The 26,379-nt window shown below is 45.6% G+C and overlaps 1 protein-coding gene across 1 annotated transcript in view; it reads left to right on the top strand.

Annotated features, from left to right (window-relative positions):
- LOC110533297 (RIMS-binding protein 2) overlaps positions 1-26,379 on the top strand; it is a 224,743-nt gene that overhangs the window by 90,050 nt on the left and 108,314 nt on the right. The window contains exons 4-6 of the mRNA XM_090188854.1: positions 2,722-2,850; positions 9,329-9,490; positions 11,586-12,311. Coding sequence (XP_090044980.1) covers positions 2,722-2,850; positions 9,329-9,490; positions 11,586-12,311 — 1,017 coding nt within the window. The remainder of the gene's footprint in view (positions 1-2,721; positions 2,851-9,328; positions 9,491-11,585; positions 12,312-26,379) is intronic.

Genomic DNA, 26,379 nt, shown 5'->3' with positions numbered 1-26,379 from the left:
GACCGCATGTAGCAGTACTTAATCACGTAGTGGTACTGAACCAGCAGACCTAGACCCTGTCACACTGAATGAGCCAAGACGTAATGGTACTGAACCAGCAGACCTAGACCCTGTCACACTGAATGAGCCAAGACGTAGTGGTACTTGACCAGCAGACCTAGACCCTGTCACACTGCTTTCAATACTCTTCCAATTCTCTACTCAGCAAACTGGATGCAGTTTATCACAGTGCCATCCGTTTTGTTACTAAAGCACCTTATACCACCCACCACTGCGACCTGTATGCTCTAGTCAGCTGGCCCTCGCTACATATTCGTCGCCAGACCCACTGGCTCCAGGACATCTACAAGTCCATGCTAGGTAAAGCTCTGCCTTATCTCAGTTCACTGGTAACGATGGCAACACCTACCCGTAGCACGCGCTCCAGCAGGTGTATCTCACTGATCATCCCTAAAGCCAACACTTCATTTGGCCGCATTTCCTTCCAGTTCTCTGCTGCCTGTGACTGGAACGAATTGCAAAAATCGCTGAAGTTGGAGAATTATCTCCCTCACCAACTTTAAACATCTGCTATCTGAGCAGCTAACCGGTCGCTGCAGCTGTACATAGTCCATCGGTAAATAGCCCACCCAATTTACCTACCTCATCCCCATACTGTTTTTATTTATTTACTTTTCTGCTCTTTTGCACACCAGTATCTCTACCTGTACATGACCATCTGATAATTTATCACTCCAGTGTTAATCTGCTAAATTGTAATTATTCGCCTACCTCCTCATGCCTTTTGCACACAATGTACAGTATATAGACTCTAAGCCTTTATGGTACAATGGCCAGACGGAAGCCACTCCTCAGTAAAAGGCACATGGAGTTTGCCAAAAGGCACCTAAAGACTCTCAGACCATGAAAAGCAAAAGTCTCTGGTGTGATGAAACCAAAATTGAATTCTTGGCCTGAATGCTAAGCGCCACGTCTGGAGGAAACCTGGCACCATCCCTACGGTGAAGCATGGTGGTGGCAGTATCATGCTGTGGGGATGTTTTTCAGTGGCAGGGACTGGGAGACGAGTCAGGATCGAGGCAAAGATGAATGGAGCAAAGTACAGAGAGATCCTTGATGAAAACCTGCTTCAGAGCGCTTAGGACCTCAGACTGGGGGGAAGGTTCAACTTCCAACAGGACAATGACCCTAAGCACACAGCCAAGACAACGCAGGAGTGGCTTCTGGACAAGTCTCTGAATGTCCTTGAGTGGCCCAGTCAGAGCCAGACTGGAACCCCATCTAACATCTCTGGAGAGACCTGAAAATAGCTGTGCAGCGACGCTCCCCATACAAGCTGACAGAGCTTGAGAGGATCTGCAGAGAAGATTGGGAGAAACTCCCCAAATACAGGTGTGGCAACCTTGTAGCGTCACACCCAAGAAGACTCGAGGTTGTAATCGCTGCCAGGTTCTTCAAAGTACTGAATAAAGGGTCTGAATATTTATGTCAATTTGATATTTCATTATTTTTTTTATTATTATAAATTAGCAAAAATGTCTAAACTTGTTTCTGCTTTGTCGTTATACTGCATTGTGTGTAGATTGATGAGGAAAAAAACGTTGTAATAAATTTTAGAATAAGGCTGTAACCTAACAAAATGTGGAAAAAGGTCAAGGGGTCAGAATACTTTCCAAATGCACTGTATTTTCTCCCAGAGGGAATTGTTGATATGTTATCTTCTTTAATAAAAAATGGATTTAGTACTTGACAGATAGAAAGATGAAAATAGTAATTATCCACAATCTGCTCTGGACAAGTCCGGTCCTGCATGTCTTAACAAAATGAAATGTAAATATTTACTTTAGCCGGAAAAGTTAATTTGCATGGTATGCAAATATGTAATTAATGACATCGCTTCATTTGTACATTTATAAAAAATACTTATGAACTGTTTCTACAAAAAAATAAGTATATTTGTGTCTACATTCAACTGGTAAAAGTTGATTGTGATCTGATTAAGTGGAACAAAACTCCCTATTACAGTGTGTTGCCTGGCCTTAAAATGTATGTCAAGCAAAAAACAATGATTGCAAACCATAACTCTATTCTCAAGGACTACTTTTGACCATTTCCACTGAACATTTTACAAAAGCACATTTACTTGAGCAGTGCAGATGCAAAGTTTGTTCAACAGAATGACGGCACAAACCGTTTTTGTCAAATGTTGTAAATCGTTGTTTTTGTTTGTTTGTTGGACACACATTTAAAAGGGAACGATGGTATTCTCAGCGTCACTCACCCCCCCCCCCCCCCCCCCCACAAAAGACCAAGTTCCAAGGGTCTTGGGAAAAAGTTTCCAGAGCTGTGGAGTTAAAACTTAAAACCAGAACTAGCTTTTGGCTTTTGAGCTCTTCTCTTCAGTTCCAGCTACTGTACTATTTTTGGTCCTGTTCTCACAACACCTGTCCTGTCCTACTGTGTCAGACAGAGCTGCAGGCCTGTGGAGGAGGGTTTTGATACATCTCTCTCACACGGTGTTGGTGGCACCTTAATTGGGGAAGACGGGCTCATGGTAACGGCTGGAGCAGAATAAATGGAATGGTATCACATACACCAAACACATGGTTTCCATGGTTTCGATGCCATTCCATTTGCTCCGTTCCAGGCATTATTATGAGCCCCGTCCTCCCCTCGGCAACTACCACTGACCTCTCTCTTTATCCTTCTCTCACACTGCAGCGTAAGAGCAGCGCCCCGGAGACGGAGGAGAAGGTGAAGCGTTTGAGGAGGAAGAACATAGAGCTGGCTGTCATCGCTAGGAGGCTGGAGGACAGAGCACACAAACTACAGGAGGCTAACCTCAAAGTGGTACACTACACCTACTCTACAGATATAGTCTAGACTCTAGTGTCTTACTCTTTACACGTACAGTCTAGACCAGTGGTCACCAACCTTTTCTGAGTCAAGATCACTTTCAGTCAAAAAGCAAGCTACTGCTCAGATTTTTTTTTTTTTTTACATTAACCTCACACAAACAGTTTTGTAGGAATTAGGTTTGGGCAGTTGGCCTAATACATTATCACAGCATATTGGCTATATGATTGGCCTGCCAATATTGTTATTAAATCAGACATTATTATATTTAAAAACTCGAGCTTTGATAACAAAATAGATCAGTTGGTTTGGCACTTGTGAGGCACTGTGCAAGTGTAACGGATGTGAAACGGCTAGCTTAGTTAGCGTGGGCGCTAAGTAGCGTTTCAATCAGTGACGTCACTTGCTCTGAGACCTTGAAGTAGTAGTTCCCCTTGCTCTGCAAGGGCCGCGGCTTTTGTGGAGCGATGGGTAACGATGCTTCGAGGGTGACTGTTGATGTGTGCAGAAGGTCCCTGGTTCGCGCCCGGGTATGGGCGAGGGGACGGTTTAAATTTGTACTGTTACATTGATGCTGTTGACCCGGATTACTGGTTGCTGCGGAAAAAGGAGGAAGGTCAAAAGGGGGGTGAGTGTAACGGATGTGAAACAGCTAGCTTAGTTAGCGTGGGCGCTAAGTAGCGTTTCAATCAGTGACGTCACTTGCTCTGAGACCTTGAAGTAGTAGTTCCCCTTGCTCTGCAAGGGCCGCGGCTTTTGTGGAGCGATGGGTAACGATGCTTCGAGGGTGACTGTTGATGTGTGCAGAAGGTCCCTGGTTCGCGCCCGGGTATGGGCGAGGGGACGGTTTAAATTTGTACTGTTACACAGGTAGGTCTATGATGAATTGAAATCATTTGCTTTTTTGTTTTACTGGACTGGTGTTACCTGCATCTGATGGTCAACAAAGAAAAATCACTACGTCAGTGGTCTTCACGCCGAAAAGTCGGAGCTCTAGAAAGATGATCGAGTTTCTGACTTTTCCCAACCGCATCTCAGGGTCCTTGCTCTCTCCTTCCTTTCCTCCGGTGAGACTGGCCAGAGAGAGGGGACACCGTCTTCCACCTGCTCTCTCCTTCCTTTCCTCCGGTGAGACTGGCCAGAGAGAGGGGACACCGTCTTCCACCTGCTCTCTCCTTCCTTTCCTCCGGTGAGACTGGCCAGAGAGAGGGGACACCGTCTTCCACCTGCTCTCTCCTTCCTTTCCTCCGGTGAGACTGGCCAGAGTGAGGGGACACCGTCTTCCACCTGCTCTCTCCTTCCTTTCCTCCGGTGAGACTGGCCAGAGTGAGGGGACACGGTCTTCTACCTGCTCTCTCCTTCCTTTCCTCCGGTGAGACTGACCAGAGAGAGGAGACACCATCTTCCACTTGCTCTCTCCGGTGAGACTGGCCAGAGAGAGGGGACACCGTCTTCCACCTGCTCTCTCCTTCCTTTCCTCCGGTGAGACTGGCCAGAGGGGGGACACCGTCGTCCACCTGATGCCGAAACTCAAGTCGCACCGCATCTACCTCATGTACAAATTCATGTTGTTCCTATGACCAGAGAAAGTTAAATATTCCTTAATATTAAAATCAACACGATGAGCTGCTAATAATAATAAAACGCAAGGCTATCGATACTTGGCTACTCATTCATTGCAGGTGCAGCCCGAGCGGAAGTACGGAGTAGCTCATTTTCTAATATCGTTGAATAAAAACAATGACAGTGCTGAATATAAACTTAAACATGAACTCACTCATAAAAACAGCAGCTATTTTCTGTGTTCGTTGTCAGTCTCTCTGTGGTCATGGTTTTAAAAGTGATTAAATCTTACGCAGGCTAGTAGTCTATTAAACTTGTCTGTAGCCAGGGTCATGGAAGCGCTGTAGCCACGGTGATTTGAGCTATCCGATTGGACAGAGCAGTAGGTTAACTCGATTTAGTCACAGATTTGCAGGTCTACCGGGTACGCGGTGAGTTTGTCTCATAGGAACACTTTGCTTACTCGGTGCGCAGGACTTTTGAATCAAGTGCACCTAACGGCAACAGCTCAACACGATTTAAAAAAAGGAGCGCAAGCCTTTATCGTTTCTTGGCTTTTCTACAGAAATATCGCTATTGACTGGTTGGCAACCACTGGTCTAGACTCTGGTGCCTCACTCTGTACACATATAGTCTAGACCATACCTCAGTGGTACATACAGAGACGCCTATCCCTGTTTACAGATACGTCAAACGGGTACCCCGAGCTGACCAGGTAAACATCTGTCGTTAACCCACTGTTCCTAGGCTGTCATTGTAAATAAGAATTTGTTCTCTAAGCCTTGCAGTAAGGCAATAGATATACCTGTAAACGGTAATGGGCCTGCTTGTACCCGTTTGAGGTATCTGTAAACGGCAATAGGCCGCGTGTACCAGATTCAGGTATCTGTAAATGTAATTTATTTTCGTTTACCTTAATTTAACTAGGCAAGGGTCCTTTTTTCAGAATTCAGATGTGCCCAAAGTAAACTGCCTGTTAATCAGGCCCAGAAGCCAGGATATGAATATAATTAGTATCATTGGGTAGAAAACACTTTGAAGTTTGTAGAAATGTTAAAATAATGTATGAGACTATAACACAATTGATATGGTAGGAGAAAATCCAAAGAAAAACCACGCCGGAATATTTTATTTTGAAGTCCCAGGCTCTTATAATGGAAAGCTATGGGTCCTATGCAATTCCAGCTCCCAGATTGCAATTTCTATGGCTTCCACTAGGTGTCAGTCTTTGTTCAAGGTTTCAGGCGTGTTTCTTCCAAAACGAAGAAGAATTTGGAGTTTTGGTACAAAGAGTCACAGTGGAAAATCAGTCTGTCGGCGCGCGAGGAAGAGGACGCGTTAATTTAACTTTTCTATTGAACATACTTTATGAAATATTATGGTTTATCTACATTTTAGGGTACCTGACGATTAAATAGAAACTTTTTGGATTCCTTTGTCTGGATTCCTTTGTCTGCATGTTGAATGAGTGGATTACGGAAATCGATGGCACCAACTAAACTGACTTTTTGCGATATAAAAAATGATTTTATCTAACAAAACGACCATTCATGTTGTAGCTGGGACCCTTGGGATTGCAAACAGAGGAAGATTTTCAAAAAGTAGGTGATTATTTAATCGCTATTTGTGATTTTATGAAGCCTGTGCTGGTTGAAAAATATGTTGATGTGGGGCGCTATCCTCAAACAATCAGATGGTATGCTTTTGATGTAAAGCCTATTGTATGTCGTACAATGCAGTTAGAGTTTCCTGAATTTAAGCTTTTATCCGATATAACATACTTGTATGTTCATAAAATGTTTAATATTCCGATTATTTATTTGAATTGCGTGCCCTCCAATTTCACCGGATGCTGTCGACAGGTGTCCCGCTAGCAAGTGTTGACCTCTTCACAGTTCTCACTGCTCTGCAGACTTGGGCTCAAGTAGTAGCTTTGAGCAATGCTTGATTGAGTTGCCTGGCACATTTGAACCAATGGAATAGTTCCAAAAGTGCAAACCCTGCGTCAGGAAGGCTCATAGAAACGGTCAAAGAAAACAACACAGGCTCTGCTTGCCACTGCTCTGCACCAATGACGGAAGGGCGTGACTGCTTGAAGAACCCAGCTCTGCTTGACACTGCTCTGCACCAATGACGGAAGGGCGTGACTGCTTGAAGAACCCAGCTCTGCTTGACACTGCTCTGCACCAATGACGGAAGGGCGTGACTGCTTGAAGAACCCAGCTCTGCTTGACACTGCTCTGCACCAATGACGGAAGGGCGTGACTGCTTGAAGAACCCAGCTCTGCTTGACACTGCCCTCCCCCAGGCCTGGGCTAATCAGCCACTCCCTTCCCCCTTCCCCAGGCTTGGGCTAATCAGCCACTCCCTTCCCCCTCCCTCCACCATGCCTGGGCTAATTAGTACAACCTCCTGTCTCTATCCAGGCCACCAGGCCAGCCACCATTGGCTGCCTCAGTATTCCACACAGGACCTGTTCACTAGCCTGAGAAATACCCTCTTCCTCTCTATAGCCCTCTTTCTCTTTCCCCCTCTCAACCTCCCTCTCTTTCTCCCTCTCAACCTACCTCTCTCTAGCCCTCTCAATTCAATTCAAGGGCTTTATTGGCATGGGTAACATGTGTTAACATTGCCAAAGCAAGTGAGGTAGATAATATATAAAGTGAAATAAACAATACAAATTAACAGTAAACATTACACATACAGAAGTTTCAAAACAATAAAGACATTTCTCCCTCTCAACCTCCCTCTCTCCAGCCCTCTCTTTTTCTCCCTCTCAACCTACCTCTCTATAGCCCTCTTTCTTCCTCTCAACCTCCCTCTCTATAGCCCTCTTTCTCCCTCTCAACCTACCTATCTCTAGCCCTCTTTCTCTTTCTCCCTCTTTCTCCCTCTCTCTAGCCCTCTTTCTCTTTCTCCCTCTCAACCTCCCTCACTCTAGCCCTCTTTCTCCCTCTTTCTCCCTCTCTCTAGCCCTCTCTCTTTCTCCCTCTCAACCTCCCTCACTCTAGCCCTCTTTCTCCCTCTCAACCTCCCTCTCTCTAGCTCTCTCTCTTTCTCCCTCTCAACCTCCCTCTCTCTAGCCCTCTTTCTCTTTCTCCCTCTCAACCTCCCTCTCTCTAGCCCTCTTTCTCCCACCCCGTTCTCCTTTTCCTAGAGCAGCACAGCACAATCAATAGAAAAGCCTCAGCCATCAAATGAGAAGCAAAAGACAGACCTTTCAGAGTGTCCAAAGCTATTTCTTTTTCGTTTGTTCTTGACTTTTGAACAGGGCTGACCTAAATGTTATTTATAGACTGTCTTTGATATTTAATTAAAACACTTTGAAATGATAGTTACGTGCTGAGCTCTCCGTCTCCACAACGCACGTCTGCGTGCTTATGTTGATTTTTGTCTATCTCCATCAGACACGTTCATGGTACAACAGGTTCAAACACCAAAACCAACTATGACACCAACTATCTTAATTTGAGGACAGGTCGAAACACGTGAAACATTCATGGATATTTAGCTAGCTTTCTGTTGCTAGCTACTTTGTCCCCAGAGAGATGAGATTCTTCAAAGTAGCCACAATTTTCCTTGACAGCTTTGCACACTCTTGGCATTCTCTCAAATCACATTACCTGGAATGCTTTTCCAACAGTCTTGAAGACGTTCCCACATATGCTGAGCACTTGTTTGATGCTTTTCCTTCACTCTGCTGTCCGACATATCTCAAACCATCTCAATTGGGTTGAGGTCGGGTGATTGTGAAGGCCAGGTCATCTGATGCAGCACTCCATCACTTCTTTCTTGGTCAAATAGCCCTTACACAGCCTAGAGGTGTGTTTTGAGTCAATATCCTGTTATAAAACAAATTATAGTCTTTGCAGCAATTCAACCACGAAGGCCTGATTCATGCAGTCTCCTCTGAACAGTTGATGTTGAGATGTGTCTGTTACTTTAACTCTTGTTTGGCATTTATTTGTCTGCAATTTCTGAGGTTAGTAACTTAACTCTAATGAACTTATCTTCTGCAGCAGAGGTAACTCTGGGTCTTCCTTTCCTGTGGTGGTCCTCATGAGAGCCAGTTTCATCATAGTGCTTGATGTTTTTTGCAACTTCACTTGAAGAAACTTTAGAAGTTCTTGAAATTTTACAGATTGACTGACCTTCTTGTCTTAAAGTAATGATGGACTGTCATTTCTCTTAGTTTATTTGAGCTGTTCTTGCCATAATATGGACTAGGTCTTTTACCAAATAGGGTTATCTTCTGTATACCACCCCTACCTAGTCACAACACAACTGATTGGCTCAAACACATTAAGAAGGAAAGAAATTCCACAAATTAACTTTTAACAAGGCACACCTGTTAATTAAAATGCATTCCAGGTGACTACCTCATGAAGCTGGTTGAGAGAATGCCAAGATTGTGCAAAGCTGTCATCAAGGCAAAGGGTGGCTACTTTAAATAAACCTTTACAATATTTGATGTGTTTAACACTTTGTTGGTTACTACATGATTCCATATGTGTTATTTAATGCATCGTTTTGATGTCTTCACTATTATTCTACAATGTAGAAAATAGTTGTAAAAAAAAAAAAAAAACTTGAATGAGTAGGTGTGTCCATGCTTTTGACTGGTACTGTGTATATTTCACAAAAGTAGTTCACTGGGCCTTTAATAGTACATTATTAGAGGAAAAAATTATAATTTGAAAATGTTGATTTTTTGACTGAGAGTTGGAACCTTGAATGACACGCCTACAGGGAATAGCTAGACTTAAACTACATAATACTTACTGAAAAAGTCAAGGGGTATAAGTCCACTATATAACATGAGAACACGACCAGTCAGAACTGGGGTATTTGTGATGAACAGTCCTTCTTTGCGTTGACCCTTAACCTCTAGCCCTTCCCGTCTGTCTAGGTGAATGCCCCAGCTCCGGTGGAGCTGTACAAGCGGGCGTTCGCCCGTCAACGAGCCCGTGACCTGGCGCAGCACGCAGACACATTGCTCTCCAAGGACAAGGAGATCGCCGCCCTGCAGCAGGAGTGTAGGGAGATGGAGACGCGCTTGGGCACAGCCAAGGTACACAATACCATATCCCAGCAGCAGCCAATTCATCCCCTGAACACGGTCTTTCAATAACAATCTGGAGTATGTGTTTTAGATGGACTACTTTGCAGACATAGTAGAATAATCCCTGATCTAAAAATCCCCTTGCATGTCAAATAACTAGTCACTCATTATGTAATCAATAACTGGTGGTTCTGCTCCTCTTCTTGCTCAAAAACATCCAAAGCACTGAACATTTCAATAAGAAACCCTATTATCTAAGAGGAGCAGTAGGCCCACTGAAGGATCACTGTATCATCCATTGTAGTCAGTCCTAGTCACCAACCTCATCGAAGGTCTATAATGCCTCAGGTCTGCCCTCTGCTGGGCAGGATAAACCCTCTCTCTAAGCCTGAACTGGTGACTGGGCTGTACTGATGCTCATGTGTAGATAGATGTCAGTGGTGAGAACAGGGAGGTTGTAAATAACTATTTTAAAAGTATTTCTCTCTTTGACTGTCTGTGACTAAGATCTCATTTTCCTGGACTTAACATCTGCTTCACCCCAGGGTGAACTGGAACGATGATAGGTAGTTTTATCCAGCAGTAATATATATTTGCCTGTGAAGCAGTTGTTGTGGGGGTAATACTTCCAGCAGATGTTAAGTCCAGGAAAATTAGATCTTAGTCACAGACAGTCAAAGAGAGAAATAATTTAAAAATAGGCATTTACAACCTCCCTTTCCACAAGGGCTCAACGGCAGACAATGGGCATTTACAACCTCCCTTTCCACAAGGGCTCAACGGCAGACAATGGGCATTTACAACCTCCCTTTCCACAAGGGCTCAACGGCAGACAATGGGCATTTACAACCTCCCTTTCCACAAGGGCTCAACGGCAGACAATGGGCATTTACAACCTCCCTTTCCACAAGGGCTCAACGGCAGACAATGGGCATTTACAACCTCCCTTTCCACAAGGGCTCAACGGCAGACAATGGGCATTTACAACCTCCCTTTCCACAAGGGCTCAACGGCAGACAATGGCATCTAGGATTTGCCAGCTCACTTCCCGCCAGAACCCGAGTGAACAAATAACATAACAATTGCATTCTTATTTAATTTAATGAATTAACTATTTCAGAAACAAAGTTATGCAACACCCAATGCCCCTGTGTGAAAAAAGTAATTTCCCCCTTTTACTCGTCAACATGTCGTCAAAAAAATATATACTTCTGACTCATCTCTCCATGGAACATTCTTCCACGAGTCTTGATGATCATCCAGGTTCTTTCAGGTGCTTTTGTGGCAAATTTGAGTCAACTTTTTGGATGACATGGGTCCCATTATGTCTGGTGAAAACCAAACAGTGCATTCCACAGTAAGAACCTCCGTACTAACGGTCAAGCGTGGTGGTGGGAGTGTGATGGTTTGGGGATGTTTTGCTGCCTCAGGACCTGGATGACTTGCCTTAAAATATAAGGAATGCTCTGTATCAGACACGTCTAGAGGATAATGTCAGGCCATCTGTCTGTGAGCTGAAGCACAGCTGGGTCATGCAGCAAGATAATTATCCAAAATACACAATCAAGTCTACGTGAAAATGGCTTAAAAAGCAACAAATTTGACATTTTTTGAATGGCCTAGTCCAAGTCCAGACCCAATCCCATTTGAGATGTTGTGGCAGGACTTTAAACGAGCAGTTCATGTATGAAAACCCACAAATGTCGCTGAGTTAAAACAGTTCTGCATGGAAGAGTGGGACAAAATTCCTCCACAGCGAAGTGAGAGACTGATCAACAACTACAGGAAGTGTTTGGTTGGAGTCATTGCAGCTAAAGGAGGAACAACCAGTTATTGAGTATAAATGGGGCAAGTACTTTTTCACACAGGGGCATTGGGTGTTGCATAACTTTGTTCATGAAATAAATGAAATAAGTATGTAATTGTTGTGTTATTTGTTCACTCCGGTTCCTTTAATCTAATATTAGGTTTTGGGTTGAAGATCTGATACTATTCATTGTCAAAAATATGCAAAAATAGAGAACTAGAAAGTGGGCAAATATATATATATATATATATATATATTTCTGTATGTTGAAATATCTTTGACCTCTGTGTGTTGCAGGGCTCCCCAGTCCCGTCTGGCGTAGTGGAGTTTGAGAGGCTGCTAAGGGAGTCCCAGAAGGAGGTGCTGAGGCTTCAGAGGCAACTGTCAATCTCCTCCTCCAGAGTCATCTCCTCCAGAGTCATCTCCCCTAAAGACACTTCCTGTAAAGACACTTCCTGTGAAGACACCTCTTTCAGAGTCACCTCCCCTAAAGACATCTCCTCCAGAGTCATCTCCCCTAAAGACACTTCCTGTATAGACACCTCCTCCAGAGTGACATCCTGTAAAGACACCTGCTGTAAAGACACCTCCTCCAGAGTCACATCCTCTAAAGACACCTCCTCCAGAGTCACCTCCTATAAAGACACCTCCTGTAAAGACACCTCCGGGAAAGACACCTCCAGAGTCACTTCCTCTAAAGACACCTCCTCCAGAGTCACCTCCCCTAAAGACACCTCCTCCAGAGTCACCTCCCCTAAAGACACCTCCTCCAGAGTCACCTCCCCTAAAGACCCCTCCTCCAGAGTCACCTTCCTTAAAGACGCCTCCTGGAAAGACACCTCCTCTAAAGACGCCTATTGCAGAGTCGCCTCTTGTAAAGACACCTCCTGTAAAGACACCTCCTGTAAAGACACCTCCTGTAAAGACACCTCCTGTAAAGACACCTCCTGTAAAGACACCTCCTGTAAAGAGTCCTCCGGCAGGAAACACAACGGACACGAAAGGCCCTGCATAACAAAGGAGGTAAGGAAGGATTGGATCTATTTCCTCTCTGTCAGCCATAGGCTGCTCTGCCCAGTTACAACACTAACCCCTGGCTCTCTCTCAGCCATAGGCTGCTCTGCCCAGCTACAGCACTAACCCCTGGCTCTCTCTAAGCAATAGGCTGCTCTGCCCAGCTACAATACGAACCCCTGGCTCTCTCTCAGCCATAGGCTGCTCTGCCCAGCTACAGTACGAACCCCTGGTTCTCTCTCAGCCATAGGCTGCTCTGCCCAGCTACAATACTAACCCCTGGCTCTCTCTCAGCCATAGGCTGCTCTGCCCAGCTACAAACCTAACCCCTGGCTCTCTCTCAGCCATAGGCTGCTCTGCCCAGCTACAAACCTAACCCCTGGCTCTCTGTCAGCCATAGGCTGCTATGCCCAGTTACAATACGAACCCCTGAATCTCTGTCAGCCATAGGCTGCTCTGCCCAGTTACAACACTAACCTCTGGCTCTCTCTCAGCCATAGGCTGCTCTGCCCAGCTACAATACTAACCCCTGGCTCTCTCTCAGCCATAGGCTGCTCTGCCCAGCTACAATACTAACCCCTGGCTCTCTCTCAGCCATAGGCTGCTCTGCCCAGCTACAATACTAACCCCTGCTGGCTCTCTCTCAGCCATAGGCTGCTCTGCCCAGTTACAACACTAACCCCTGGCTCTCTCTCAGCCGTAGGCTGCTCTGCCCAACTACAAACCTAACCCCTGGCTCTCTCTCAGCCATAGGCTGCTCTGCCCAGCTACAAACCTAACCCTTGGCTCTCTCTCAGCCATAGGCTGCTCTGCCCAGCTACAGCACTAACCCCTGGCTCTCTCTCAGCCATAGGCTGCTCTGCCCAGTTACAAACCTAACCCCTGGCTCTCTCTCAGCCATAGGCTGCTCTGCCCAGCTACAAACCTAACCCCTGGCTCTCTCTCAGCCATAGGCTGCTCTGCCCAGATACAATACTAACCCCTGACTCTCTCTCAGCCATAGGCTTCTCTGCCCAGCTACAAACCTAACCCCTGGCTCTCTCTCAGCCATAGGCTGCTCTGCCCAGCTACAGCACTAACCCCTGGCTCTCTCTCAGCCATAGGCTGCTCTGCCCAGCTACAGCACTAACCCCTGGCTCTCTCTCAGCCGTAGGCTGCTCTGCCCAGCTACAAACCTAACCCCTGGCTCTCTCTCAGCCATAGGCTGCTCTGCCCAGCTACAAACCTAACCCCTGCTGGCTCTCTCTCAGCCATAGGCTGCTCTGCCCAGCTACAAACCTAACACCTGGCTCTCTCTCAGCCATAGGCTGCTCTGCCCAGCTACAATACTAACCCCTGGCTCTCTCTCAGCCATAGGCTGCTCTGCCCAGCAACAGCACTAACCCCTGGCTCTCTCTCAGCCATAGGCTGCTCTGCCCAGCTACAATACTAACCCCTGGCTCTCTCTCAGCCATAGGCTGCTCTGCCCAGCTACAAACCTAACCCCTGGCTCTCTCTCAGCCATAGGCTGCTCTGCCCAGCTACAGCACTAACCCCTGGCTCTCTCTCAGCCATAGGCTGCTCTGCCCAGCTACAAACCTAACCCCTGGCTCTCTCTCAGCCATAGGCTGCTCTGCCCAGCTACAAACCTAACCCCTGGCTCTCTCTCAGCCATAGGCTGCTCTGCCCAGCTACAATACGAACCTCTGGCTCTCTCTCAGCCATAGGCTGCTCTGCCCAGCTACAATACTAACCCCTGGCTCTCTCTCAGCCATAGGCTGCTCTGCCCAGCTACAAACCTAACCCCTGGCTCTCTCTCAGCCATAGGCTGCTCTGCTCAGCTACAAACCTAACCCCTGGCTCTCTCTCAGCCATAGGCTGCTCTGCCCAGCTACAATACTAACCCCTGGCTCTCTCTCAGCCATAGGCTGCTCTGCCCAGCTACAAACCTAACCCCTGGCTCTCTCTCAGCCATAGGCTGCTCTGCCCAGCTACAAACCTAACCCCTGGCTCTCTCTCAGCCGTAGGCTGCTCTGCCCAGCTACAATACTAACCCCTGGCTCTCTCTCAGCCATAGGCTGCTCTGCCCAGCTACAAACCTAACCCCTGCTGGCTCTCTCTCAGCCATAGGCTGCTCTGCCCAGCTACAAACCTAACCCCTGGCTCTCTCTCAGCCATAGGCTGCTCTGCCCAGCTACAAACCTAACCCCTGGCTCTCTCTCAGCCATAGGCTGCTCTGCCCAGCTACAAACCTAACCCCTGGCTCTCTCTCAGCCATAGGCTTCTCTGCCCAGCTACAAACCTAACCCCTGGCTCTCTCTCAGCCATAGGCTGCTCTGCCCAGCTACAAACCTAACCCCTGGCTCTCTCTCAGCCATAGGCTGCTCTGCCCAGCTACAAACCTAACCCCTGGCTCTCTCTCAGCCATAGGCTGCTCTGCCCAGCTGCAAACCTAACCCCTGCTGGCTCTCTCTCAGCCATAGGCTGCTCTGCCCAGCTACAAACCTAACCCCTGGCTCTCTCTCAGCCATAGGCTGCTCTGCCCAGCTACAAACCTAACCCCTGGCTCTCTCTCAGCCATAGGCTGCTCTGCCCAGCTACAAACCTAACCCCTGGCTCTCTCTCAGCCATAGGGTGCTCTGCCCAGCTACAAACCTAACCCCTGCTGGCTCTCTCTCAGCCATAGGCTGCTCTGCCCAGTTACAATACGAACCCCTGGCTCTCTCTCAGCCTTAGGCTGCTCTGCCCAGCTACAAACCTAACCCCTGGCTCTCTCTCAGCCATAGGCTGCTCTGCCCAGCTACAAACCTAACCCCTGGCTCTCTCTCAGCCATAGGGTGCTCTGCCCCCTGTTGATGATAAAGTGCAATACATCAGACTGAGGTATAAGATGGCAAGCTCAAATCAACAGACCTGGGTTCAAAAACGATTTGAAATCATTTCAAATACTTTAGCTGTGCTTGATTGAGCTTCACTGTTGCAGTGTAACCAATAGAAAGCTCGTAAATGCACAAACCACGCCCACATTTTCCAATTATTTTTTTAATATTTCAAATGGTATATTCCCACCTTATGTCAGTCATTAGAATCTTATGTAAAACATTACTACAAGCCCCAGAAACATGTACAACCTAGAAGTACCAGCTGTCTATCTAAGTGTCCATCTAAGTGCTATTTATCCCCAATCACCACATTTTGCCTCCAGTTTTCCTCCGTCCAGATGTTGAGATTTTAAACCATCCAGCTGCTCTGGAGTGAGTACAGCAAGTTCTGTAGCGTTTCCCAAAAGGCAGTGCAAGCAGTGATGTGACGCACCGTGTTTAGGGCCAAATTTGAGAAGCTAACTGATAGACAAGGACCAGGTCATGTGTCTTCACTACAAGGGGTGAATGGGTGTATGATGGGCCCTTAGTATCGTAGCCCCGCAGTCAGGCAGGACAGTTAGGATTATGTGCTGTGCGTTTGCATTTGTTAATTTGGAATTTGGTTCGCTGGGGGTTTTTCTTGGCTTAGTGTCTGTTTACGTTGGCATTAGCTGCTGTTATATAATGGGTATGTGTGCTGTGCTGACTACAGTGATCTGCCTGACTGCCAGAGGACATAATGAGATGATTCCCTGTCTTGAATTTGGGCCAGATCAAGAGACACAAGTCACATGCTTCCTCGGCTCTCTCTCTCTGCAACACCGATGACTAAAGAGTTTTTCGAAATGATTCTTTCCCGCACATTCACTCCACTACACCTAGACGTAACACCATTATACACCACACAGGGGCGGCAGCGTAGCCTAGTGGTTAGAGTGTATGGGCGGTAGGTAGCCTAGTGGTTAGAGTGTAGGGGTGGTAGGTAGTCTAGTGGTTAGAGCGTTGGACTAGTAACCGAGAAGGTTGCAAATTCAAACCCCCCGAGCTGACAAGGTACACATCTGTCGTTCTGCCCCTGAACAGGCAGTTAACCCACTGTTCCTAGTTCCTAGGCCGTCATTGAAAATAAGAATTTGTTCTTAACTGACTTGCCTAGTAAAATAAAGGTACACAAAAAAAAATCTGGAAATATTCACATTTTGGTTGCAGGCTCATTAAGACCGTAGAGAGTCACCTCCTATAAAGACACCTCCAGAGTCACTTCCTCTAAAGACACCTCCTCCAGAGTCACCTCCCCTAAAGACCCCTCCTCCAGAGTCACCTTCCTTAAAGACTGATTTAAAAATAAATTAATATTGGGCCTCCCGAGTGGCACAGCGGTCTAAGCAAATGCATCGCACTGCTGGAGGCGTTACTACAGCCCCGGGTTCATTCCCGGGCTGTGCTACAACCCAGCCCGGGATGACGCACAATTGGCCCAGCGTCGTCCAGTTTAGGGGAGAGTTTTGCCGGGGGTCTTTACTTGGCTCATCGCACTCTAGCGACTCCTTGTGGCGGGCCGGGTGCCTGCAGGCTGACCTCGGGTGCCTGCAGGCTGACCTCGGTTGCCAGTCGAACGGTGTTTCCTCCAACACATTGATGCGGCTGGCTGGCGGGTGTTAAGGAGCGCGGTTAGGCGGGTCACGTTTTGGAGGATGCATGACTCCACCTTCGCCTCTCCCGAGCCCTTTGGGGAGTTGGAGCAATGAGACATCAAAAAAAGGGGACAAAAATAATAATAATAATAATAATAATAATGATAAATTGTATTTAGAATTGTACATAAAGTTTCTGAGTTAAAATTCACTTCTCTCTTTGCAGCTTAGATGAGAATTCTGGTTGTGGTAATCTGTAATTTGTGGGACACACACACACAGAGAATGACACACACACACACACACACACACACACACACACACACACACACACACACACACACACACACACACACACACACACACACACACACACACGGATGCCACAGAAAGGGGCCATGTTGTATGGCTGTGCACTCTAATTCCCTCTCTAGCAACAGAATGGTACAGTCCAGTAATCCTCTCTCTGTTGCCGTGGTAGCGGTGAGAGGGTTTTGGATGGTAGGTAATGTTAAGACTCCTGCCGACTCTCCAACCAAAGACTTTCCTGGCTGCTTTGCCCTGCCTTGCCCTGTCTCATCCTGCTCTGGATAATTGGGGGCTGGGGATATCTTGACGTTGCCACAGATCACTGGAAAGGGGTAGGTTGTATTTAGTGAGGGTTTGTTTTGGTGTGTTTAGGTCCCAGTGGCTCTGTGTGTGTGCGGTTAATCTTGGGCTATACCCCTTATGGACTGTAGGACTGTGGCTAGGCTATACATGATATTAATATAACACTATGGACTGTAGGACTGTGGCTAGGCTATACAGGATTTGAATATAACACTATGGACTGTAGGACTGTGGCTAGGCTATACAGGACATTAATATAACACTAAGGACTGTAGGACTGTGGCTAGGCTATACAGGACATTAATATAACACTAAGGACTGTAGGACTGTGGCTAGGCTATACAGGATATTAATATAACACTAACACTAAGGACTGTAGGACTGTGGCTAGGCTAAATAGGATATTATCATGACACTAAGGACTGTAGGACTGTGGCTAGGCTATACAGGATATTAATACAACACTAAGGACTGTAGGACTGTGGCTAGGCTATACAGGATATTAATATAACACTAAGGACTGTAGGACTGTGGCTAGGCTATACAGGATATTAATATAGCCCTAACACTAAGGACTGTAGTTAGTTAAGGTTTAGGGTATCCAGATGTGTTGTGTTATTATGGTCAGAGGTAACGATGACCACAGACTGCAGCATCAGTTTAGCTGCTCTGACCGTAGACTTCAGCATCAGTTTAGCTGCTCTGACTGTAGACTTCAGCATCAGTTTAGCTGCTCTGACTGTAGACTTCAGCATCAGTTTAGCTGCTCTGACTGTAGACTTCAGCATCAGTTTAGCTGCTCTGACCGTAGACTTCAGCATCAGTTTAGCTGCTCTGACTGTAGACTTCAGCATCAGTTTAGCTGCTCTGACCGTAGACTTCAGCATCAGTTTAGCTGCTCTGACTGTAGACTGCTGCATCAGTTTGGCTGCTCTGACTGTAGACTTCAGCATCAGTTTAGCTGCTCTGACTGTAGACTTCAGCATCAGTTTAGCTGCTCTGACTGTAGACTGCTGCATCAGTTTAGCTGCTCTGTTGTGTTGTCCATATTGTTGTTATTGCACGATGAGTCCCAACTAATTGGATTTCTCCTGCCGATCTGAAATCGTTATTAATTTTCAATATTCATTTCACTAAATCCAACATTGTAACTCCCACCCGGTTTACGGAGGTGCCATAACACTCGCCTGCAAGCTGAAGGGGCGTGAGCAGAGATCTACTAGTCGAGTTACGTTGACACCTGTCCCCAAAACCTATTTTGTAACTGTTGACTTAGTTACCGCCAGGCCAGGACTGGGGACATAGCAGCATAATATCAGTGACTTAGTGACCACCAGGACTGGGGACATAGCAGCATATTGTCTGTGACATAGTGACCGCCATTACTGGGGACATAGCAGCGTATTGTCTGTGACTTAGTGACCACCAAGACTGGGGACATAGCAGCATATTGTCAGTGACTTAGTGACCACCAGGACTGGGGACATAGCAGCATATGGTCAGTGACTTAGTGACCACCAGGACTGGGGACATAGCAGCATATTGTCAGTGACTTAGTGACCGCCAGGTCAGGACTGGGGACATAGCAGCATATTGTCAGTGACTTAGTGACCGCCATTACTGGGGACAGAGCAGCATATTGCCAGTGACTTAGTGACCGCCAGGTCAGGACTGGGGACAGAGCAGCATATTGTCTGTGACTTAGTGACCACCAGGACTGGAGACATGGCAGCATATTGTCAGTGACTTAGTGACCGCCAGGTCAGGACTGGGGACAGAGCAGCATATTGTCAGTGACTTAGTGACCGCCAGGTCAGGACTGGGGACAGAGCAGCGTATTGTCAGTGACTTAGTGACCGCCAGGTCAGGACTGGGGACAGAGCAGCATATTGTCAGTGACTTAGTGACCGCCAGGTCAGGACTGGGGACAGAGCAGCGTGATGATATCAGTATAGCACCGACGATGCTATGTAATTGTATTAAAACTGAACACCAAACCAGTAACCAGGCCAATCCATTAAGGTGCTTTTAAAAGAAATGACCCAGTTAGTGGTTTCAGTAGTCCACCGCAGGGATTATACCAATGTGCTTAAGGCTTCCTGTCCATGCCCCCCGGGCTCCACTGACTGAATGGGATGTGACACTGCTGCAATAAGCAAGACCTATAGGACCTAAACCCATGGTATGTGTAGGGTATGAGCTTGAGGAAGCAAGGGCCTGGCCTTGTCTATAGGCTCTACACCTATAGAATGTGTAGGGTGCTTGAGGAAGCATGAACCTGGCCTCGTGTCAATGATAGGTATATGTGCTATAGTAAGCGTGAGCCATGCTTTGGCTATAGGCCATGTGTGCTTAAGTAAGTTGTAGTCGAGGTATAAATCAGGCTTTGTGTGTCGTGTTTACGCCCTCTGTTTAGCCTTGTGTTGCATTGTCCAGGTCATATGTGTGTTGGCCTAGTTCCCATCATGCTTTAGGACGCATGGACCCAGGCTAGAAGGTAGGCTATATTGTGTGTTGGCCTAGTTCCCATCATGCTTTAGGACGCATGGACCCAGGCTAGAAGGTAGGCTATATTGTGTGTTGGCCTAGTTCCCATCATGCTTTAGGACGCATGGACCCAGGCTAGAAGGTAGGCTATATTGTGTGTTGGCCTAGTTCCCATCATGCTTTAGGACGCATGGACCCAGGCTAGAAGGTAGGCTATATTGTGTGTTGGCCTAGTTCCCATCATGCTTTAGGAAGCATGGACCCAGGCTAGAAGGTAGGCTATATTGTGTGTTGGCCTAGTTCCCATCATGCTTTAGGAAGCATGGACCCAGGCTAGAAGGTAGGCTATATTGTGTGTTGGCCTAGTTCCCATCATGCTTCAGGAAGCATGGACCCAGGCTAGAAGGTAGGCTATATTGTGTGTTGGCCTAGTTCCCATCATGCTTTAGGAAGCATGGAACCAGGCTAGAAGGTAGGCTATATTGTGTGTTGGCCTAGTTCCCATCATGCTTTAGGACGCATGGACCCAGGCTAGAAGGTAGGCTATATTGTGTGTTGGCCTAGTTCCCATCATGCTTTAGGACGCATGGACCCAGGCTAGAAGGTAGGCTATATTGTGTGTTGGCCTAGTTCCCATCATGCTTTAGGAAGCATGGACCCAGGCTAGAAGGTAGGCTATATTGTGTAGTTAAGTTACTCAGTAGCTATGAACTAGGTATTTTTGAGCAGTTAATCAACTAAGACATCATTAATATCATAAACTACTGGTTTAATCAGTTCAGCTTATTTCTTATTCTGTGTCTGGTTTGGTGTGAGGGGTCCAGATGGTTGTCAAGACCTGGTGTTGGTAGTGTAGTGCAAATCCTCATGGAGTAGAGCTTGTTGGTAGTGTAGTACAAATCCTCATGGAGTAGAGCTTGTTGGTAGTGTAGTACAAATCATCATGGAGTAGAGCTTGTTGGTAGTGTAGTACAAATCATCATGGAGTAGAGCTTGTTGGTAGTGTAGTACAAATCCTCATGGAGTAGAGCTTGTTGGTAGTGTAGTACAAATCATCATGGAGTAGAGCTTGTTGGTAGTGTAGTACAAATCCTCATGGAGTAGAGCTTGTTGGTAGTGTAGTACAAATCCTCATGGAGTAGAGCTTGTTGGTAGTGTAGTACAAATCATCATGGAGTAGAGCTTGTTGGTAGTGTAGTACAAATCCTCATGGAGTAGAGCTTGTTGGTAGTGTAGTACAAATCCTCATGGAGTAGAGCTTGTTGGTAGTGTAGTACAAATCCTCATGGAGTAGAGCTTGTTGGTAGTGTAGTACAAATCCTCATGGAGTAGAGCTTGTTGGTGGTGTAGTACAAATCCTCATGGAGTAGAGCTTGTTGGTAGTGTAGTACAAATCCTCATGGAGTAGAGCTTGTTGGTGGTGTAGTACAAATCCTCATGGAGTAGAGCTTGTTGGTAGTATAGTACAAATCCTCATGGAGTAGAGCTTGTTGGTAGTATAGTACAAATCCTCATGGAGTAGAGCTTGTTGGTAGTATAATAGACATAATCATGGAGTAGAGCTTGTTGGTAGTGTAGTACAAATCCTCATGGAGTAGAGCTTGTTGGTGGTGTAGTACAAATCCTCATGGAGTAGAGCTTGTTGGTAGTATAGCACAAATCCTCATGGAGTAGAGCTTGTTGGTAGTGTAGTACAAATCCTCATGGAGTAGAGCTTGTTGGTAGTATAATAGACATAATCATGGAGTAGAGCTTGTTGGTAGTATAGTAAACATCATGGAGTAGAGCTTGTTGGTAGTAAAGTAGACATAATCATGTAGTAGAGCTTGTTGATAGGGTAGTAAACATCATCATGGAGTAGAGCAGGGGTAGACAACTGGGATATAGCCGCGGACCAATTTTTGTCTGAGCGGATGGTCGGGGGGGGGGGGGGGGGGGTCCTGAACAAAATTATAATAATTTGTACACTGCAAATTGACCACAACTAAGCTCAAAAATAGATTGTATTTGAAAATAACAATTTCATACCTTGATTACATGGTCATTATGTGAAGACTTCCTGCTTTGTTACCACCAAACAATGATAAAATACAACTGAAACGTACTGGCGGAGTTTAATTGAGTGGTAGAACTGCCGAGCTTCTCTCTGACCCACAGGTCCGCACAATTCTGTCCTTTTAATAAACTACCTCATTTGTTTTCCCCTCGCTGTCTAAATAAAGAACAAAATCGGGATAAAAACAAACGTATTAAACTATGTGTCGCAGCAGTACTTTTCCTTCCTGCCACTGTAGCAAAGCCGTTGCAGTTACCTTAGTTACAAAGAAACAGTCATTCATATACAGAGTATGTCGTCACGATCGTCGTCAGGGTGGAAATGACCGGACCAAGGTGCAAGCATGGTGAGCGTACATGTCTTTTATTATATATAAATGTCGCAAAACAAACAAAAACAAAAAAAAGAATAAGGAAACGACCGTGATGCTGACTTCGGATATACAGGCCACTATAAAGACAAAGACAACTACCCACAACTAAGGTGGCAAAACAGGCTGCCTAAGTATGATTCCCAATCAGAGACAACGATAGACAGCTGCCTCTGATCGGGAACCACACTCGGCCAAACACACAGAAATACAAAACATAGAATGCCCACCCCACATCACACCCTGACCTCACCAAATAGAGAAATAAAACGTCTCTCTAAGGTCAGGGCGTGACAGTATACAGAACATTAAAAACACCGTGACAGACTGACCAGGTGAATCCAGGTGAAAGCTATGATCCCTTATTGATGGATCTCACTTGTTATTAAATCCACTTCAATCAGTGTAGATGAAGGGGGAGGAGACGGGTTAAAGAAGGATTTTTAAGCCTTGAGACAATTGAGACATGAATTGGGTATGTGTGTCATTCAGAGGGTGTTGGGAAAGACAAAATATGTAAATGCCTTTGAACGGGGGTGTGGTAGTAGGTGCCACGCTCAACAGTTTCCCTTGTATATCAAGAACGGTTCACCACCCAAACAACAGCCAACAACAACTGTGGGAAGCATTGGAGTCAACATGGGTCAGCATCCCTGTGGAATGCAATTCGACACCTTGGTAGAGTCCATGCCCCAACGATTTGAGGCTGTTCTGAAGGCAAAGGGTGGGGGCACAACTCAATATTAGGAAGGTGTTCCTCATGTTTGTTATACTCAGTGTATGGTTCTGTATGGTTTGAGCAAGCACAGTATACGTTCAGTATAGGTTCAACATGGTTCAGTGTAGGTTCAGTATGGTTTGGTATGGTTCGGTACGGTACGGTTCGGTATGGTTCGGTATGGTTCAGCATGGTCCGGTATGGTTTGGTATAGTATAGTATAGTATGGTTCAGTATGGTCCGGTATGGTTCGGTATGGTTCAGTATGGCTCGGTATGGTTCGGTATGGTATAGTATAGTATGGTTCGGTATGGTTCAGTATGGCTCGGTATGGTTCAGTATGGCTCGGTATGGTTCGGTATGGCTCTGCATGGTTCGGTATGGTTCGGTACGGTTCAGTATGGTTCGGTATGGTTCAGCATGGCTCGGTATGGTATAGTATAGTATGGCTCGGTATGGTTCAGTATGGTATAGTCCGGTATGGTTCAGTATGGCTCGGTATGGTTCGGTATAGTATAGTATGGTTCGGTATGGTTCGGTATGGTTCAGTATGGTTTGGTATGGTTCAGTATGGTCCGGTATGGTTTGGTATAGTATAGTATGGTTCGGTATGGTCCGGTATGGTTCAGTATGGTTTGGAATGGTTCAGTATGGTCCGGTATGGTTTGGTATAGTATAGTATGGTTCGGTATGGTCCGGTATGGTTCGGTATGGTTCGGTATGGTTCAGTATGGTCCGGTATGGTTTGGTATAGTATAGTATAGTATGGTTCAGTATGGTCCGGTATGGTTCGGTATGGTTCAGTATGGTCCGGTATGGTTCGGTATGGCTCGGTATGGTTCGGTATGGTTTAGTATAGTATGGTTCAGTATGGTCCGGTATGGTTTAGTATAGTATGGTTCAGTATGGTCCGGTATGGTTTAGTATAGTATGGTTCAGTATGGTCCGGTATGGTTTAGTATAGTATGGTCCGGTATGGTTTAGTATAGTATGGTTCAGTATGGTCCGGTATGGTTTAGTATAGTATGGTCCGGTATGGTTTAGTATAGTATGGTTCAGTATGGTCCGGTATGGTTTAGTATAGTATGGTTCAGTATGGTCCGGTATGGTTTAGTATAGTATGGTCCGGTATGGTTTAGTATAGTATGGTTCAGTATGGTCCGGTATGGTTTAGTATAGTATGGTCCGGTATGGTTTAGTATAGTATGGTTCAGTATGGTCCGGTATGGTTTAGTATAGTATGGTCCGGTATGGTTTAGTATAGTATGGTTCAGTATGGTCCGGTATGGTTTAGTATAGTATGGTCCGGTATGGTTTAGTATAGTATGGTTCAGTATGGCCCGGTATGGTTTAGTATAGTATGGTTCAGTATGGTCCGGTATGGTTTAGTATAGTATGGTTCAGTATGGTCCGGTATGGTTTAGTATAGTATGGTCCGGTATGGTTTAGTATAGTATGGCTCGGTATGGTTCAGTATGGTATAGTATAGTATGGTCCAGTATGGTTCGGTATGGTTCAGCATGGCTCGGTATGGTTCGGTATGGTTCAGCATGCCTCGGTATGGTTCAGTATGGTCCAGTATGGCTCGGTATGGCTCGGTATGGTTCGGCATGGTTTAGTATGGTTCGGGTCAACACGATAGTGTGAAAAGGCCAGAGTGTGTGACAGTTCCAGTGAGGTCCCGTCTGCATGTCTTCCTCTTTGCACCACATCCGTATATTCCAATAAAAACCATTTGCTTTTGTCTAAAAAACGAAATGTCCATGAAGGAGAGGTGTAAAGGATGTGATGATGAGTACACGTTGCTGTGACCTGGCTGTGACAGTGATAGGTCATTAGAGCAGGTGACACAGGGCCACCCTCAGATCACCTGGCTGGGCTCTCAGTGATAGGTCATTAGAGCAGGTGACACAGGGCCACCCTCAGATCACCTGACTGGGCTCTCAGTGGTAGGTCATTGTCAGCATGGGGCGCTGCTGAAAACACAAAAACAGTACAGGATTACACACAGCAAGACATTTGGCTGCCTAAATAGAGCTGTGCAACATTGACTGTTCACATTACAAAATACTATGTATCACTATGTACTTTTCAACTACAAAATAGTCCACATATTTGACTGTTCTGTTACAAAATGTGACTAATTTGATTAATAAATTAGGCTCATTGGGTCTATTTTTGCTTGTTATATGAGATTCACTCTACACATGAGGCATTATGAAACATCGTTTAAAAGAGTATAAAACAGCAAATTAAAGACATTGACAGGTCAGGGAATCAGCCTCAAAATCCTTCATCAGTGATTTAAAAACACCAATCGGGACAAGATCTTCCAGTTTAAAAGTATTTTGTAAGGTGTTCCAAGACGATGGCGCAGAGGACATAAAAGCCCTTTTACCAAATTCAGTTCTGACATTTGGAACAGTTTGCAGGATAAAGTCCAGCGAACGAAGAGACGACCCACCACATTTCTGAACAATAAAAATGCACAAATAAAAAGGTAGTAAACCCAAAATGGCTTTGTAAATAAAAGTATACCAGTGACTGAGCCTACGAGTGACTAGAGAAGGCCAGCCAACCCCGGTATGCAAAGTGCAGTGGTGCGTAAGGGTTTTGCAGTTTAAAATAAATCTCAAAGTGCCATGGTAAAGAGTGTCAATTGATATCAAACACTGAGCGGAAGCATTCATATATAAAATATCCCCATAGTCTAGTAAAAGCATAAATGTAGCTGGTAAAAAAATCCCAATTTCAGCTTAAATTTTTTTGTAAGTTGTTGAATATGCAATTTAAAATAGAGGCCGTCATCAATTAAAATTCCAAGATATTTATATGTTACAACCTCAATCTCAATCTCTATTTCTTGCATTAGAAAACACCATTAGTTTAGGTTTGTCAGTATTGAGGATAAGCTTCAATTGACACAAGGTATGTTGAACAGTATAAAAAGCAGTTTGCAAGTTCTGGAAAGCTTTTGTAAGAGACGAGGCACAACAGTAAATAACAGTATCATCAGCATAAAAATGAAGTTGTGCATTTTGGACATTTTTGTCTAAATCATTTATATAAATAGTGAATAAGAGAGGACCAAATACAGAGCCTTGGGGCACACCATTCAAGACAGACAATTTAACAGACATAAGCCCATCAAATTGAGTGCACTGAGTTCTATCAGACAGATAGTTAGTAAACCATGCAACTGCATGCTCCGAAAGACCTTCACTCGACAATCTCTGCCTTAGTATAGCATGATCAACTGTATCAAAAGCCTTAGAGAGATCAATAAAAAGTGAGACACAGTGCTGTTTTTTGTCAATGGCTTCAGTGATATCATTTAAAACCTTCATGGCTGCTGTA

Source organism: Oncorhynchus mykiss, chromosome 10, assembly GCF_057628025.1.
Source record: "Oncorhynchus mykiss isolate SJ-2025 chromosome 10, ASM5762802v1, whole genome shotgun sequence".
Taxonomy (NCBI): Eukaryota; Metazoa; Chordata; class Actinopteri; order Salmoniformes; family Salmonidae; genus Oncorhynchus; species Oncorhynchus mykiss.
Note: the sequence above shows the minus strand (reverse complement) of the source record. Positions and strands in the feature narration are given on the sequence as shown.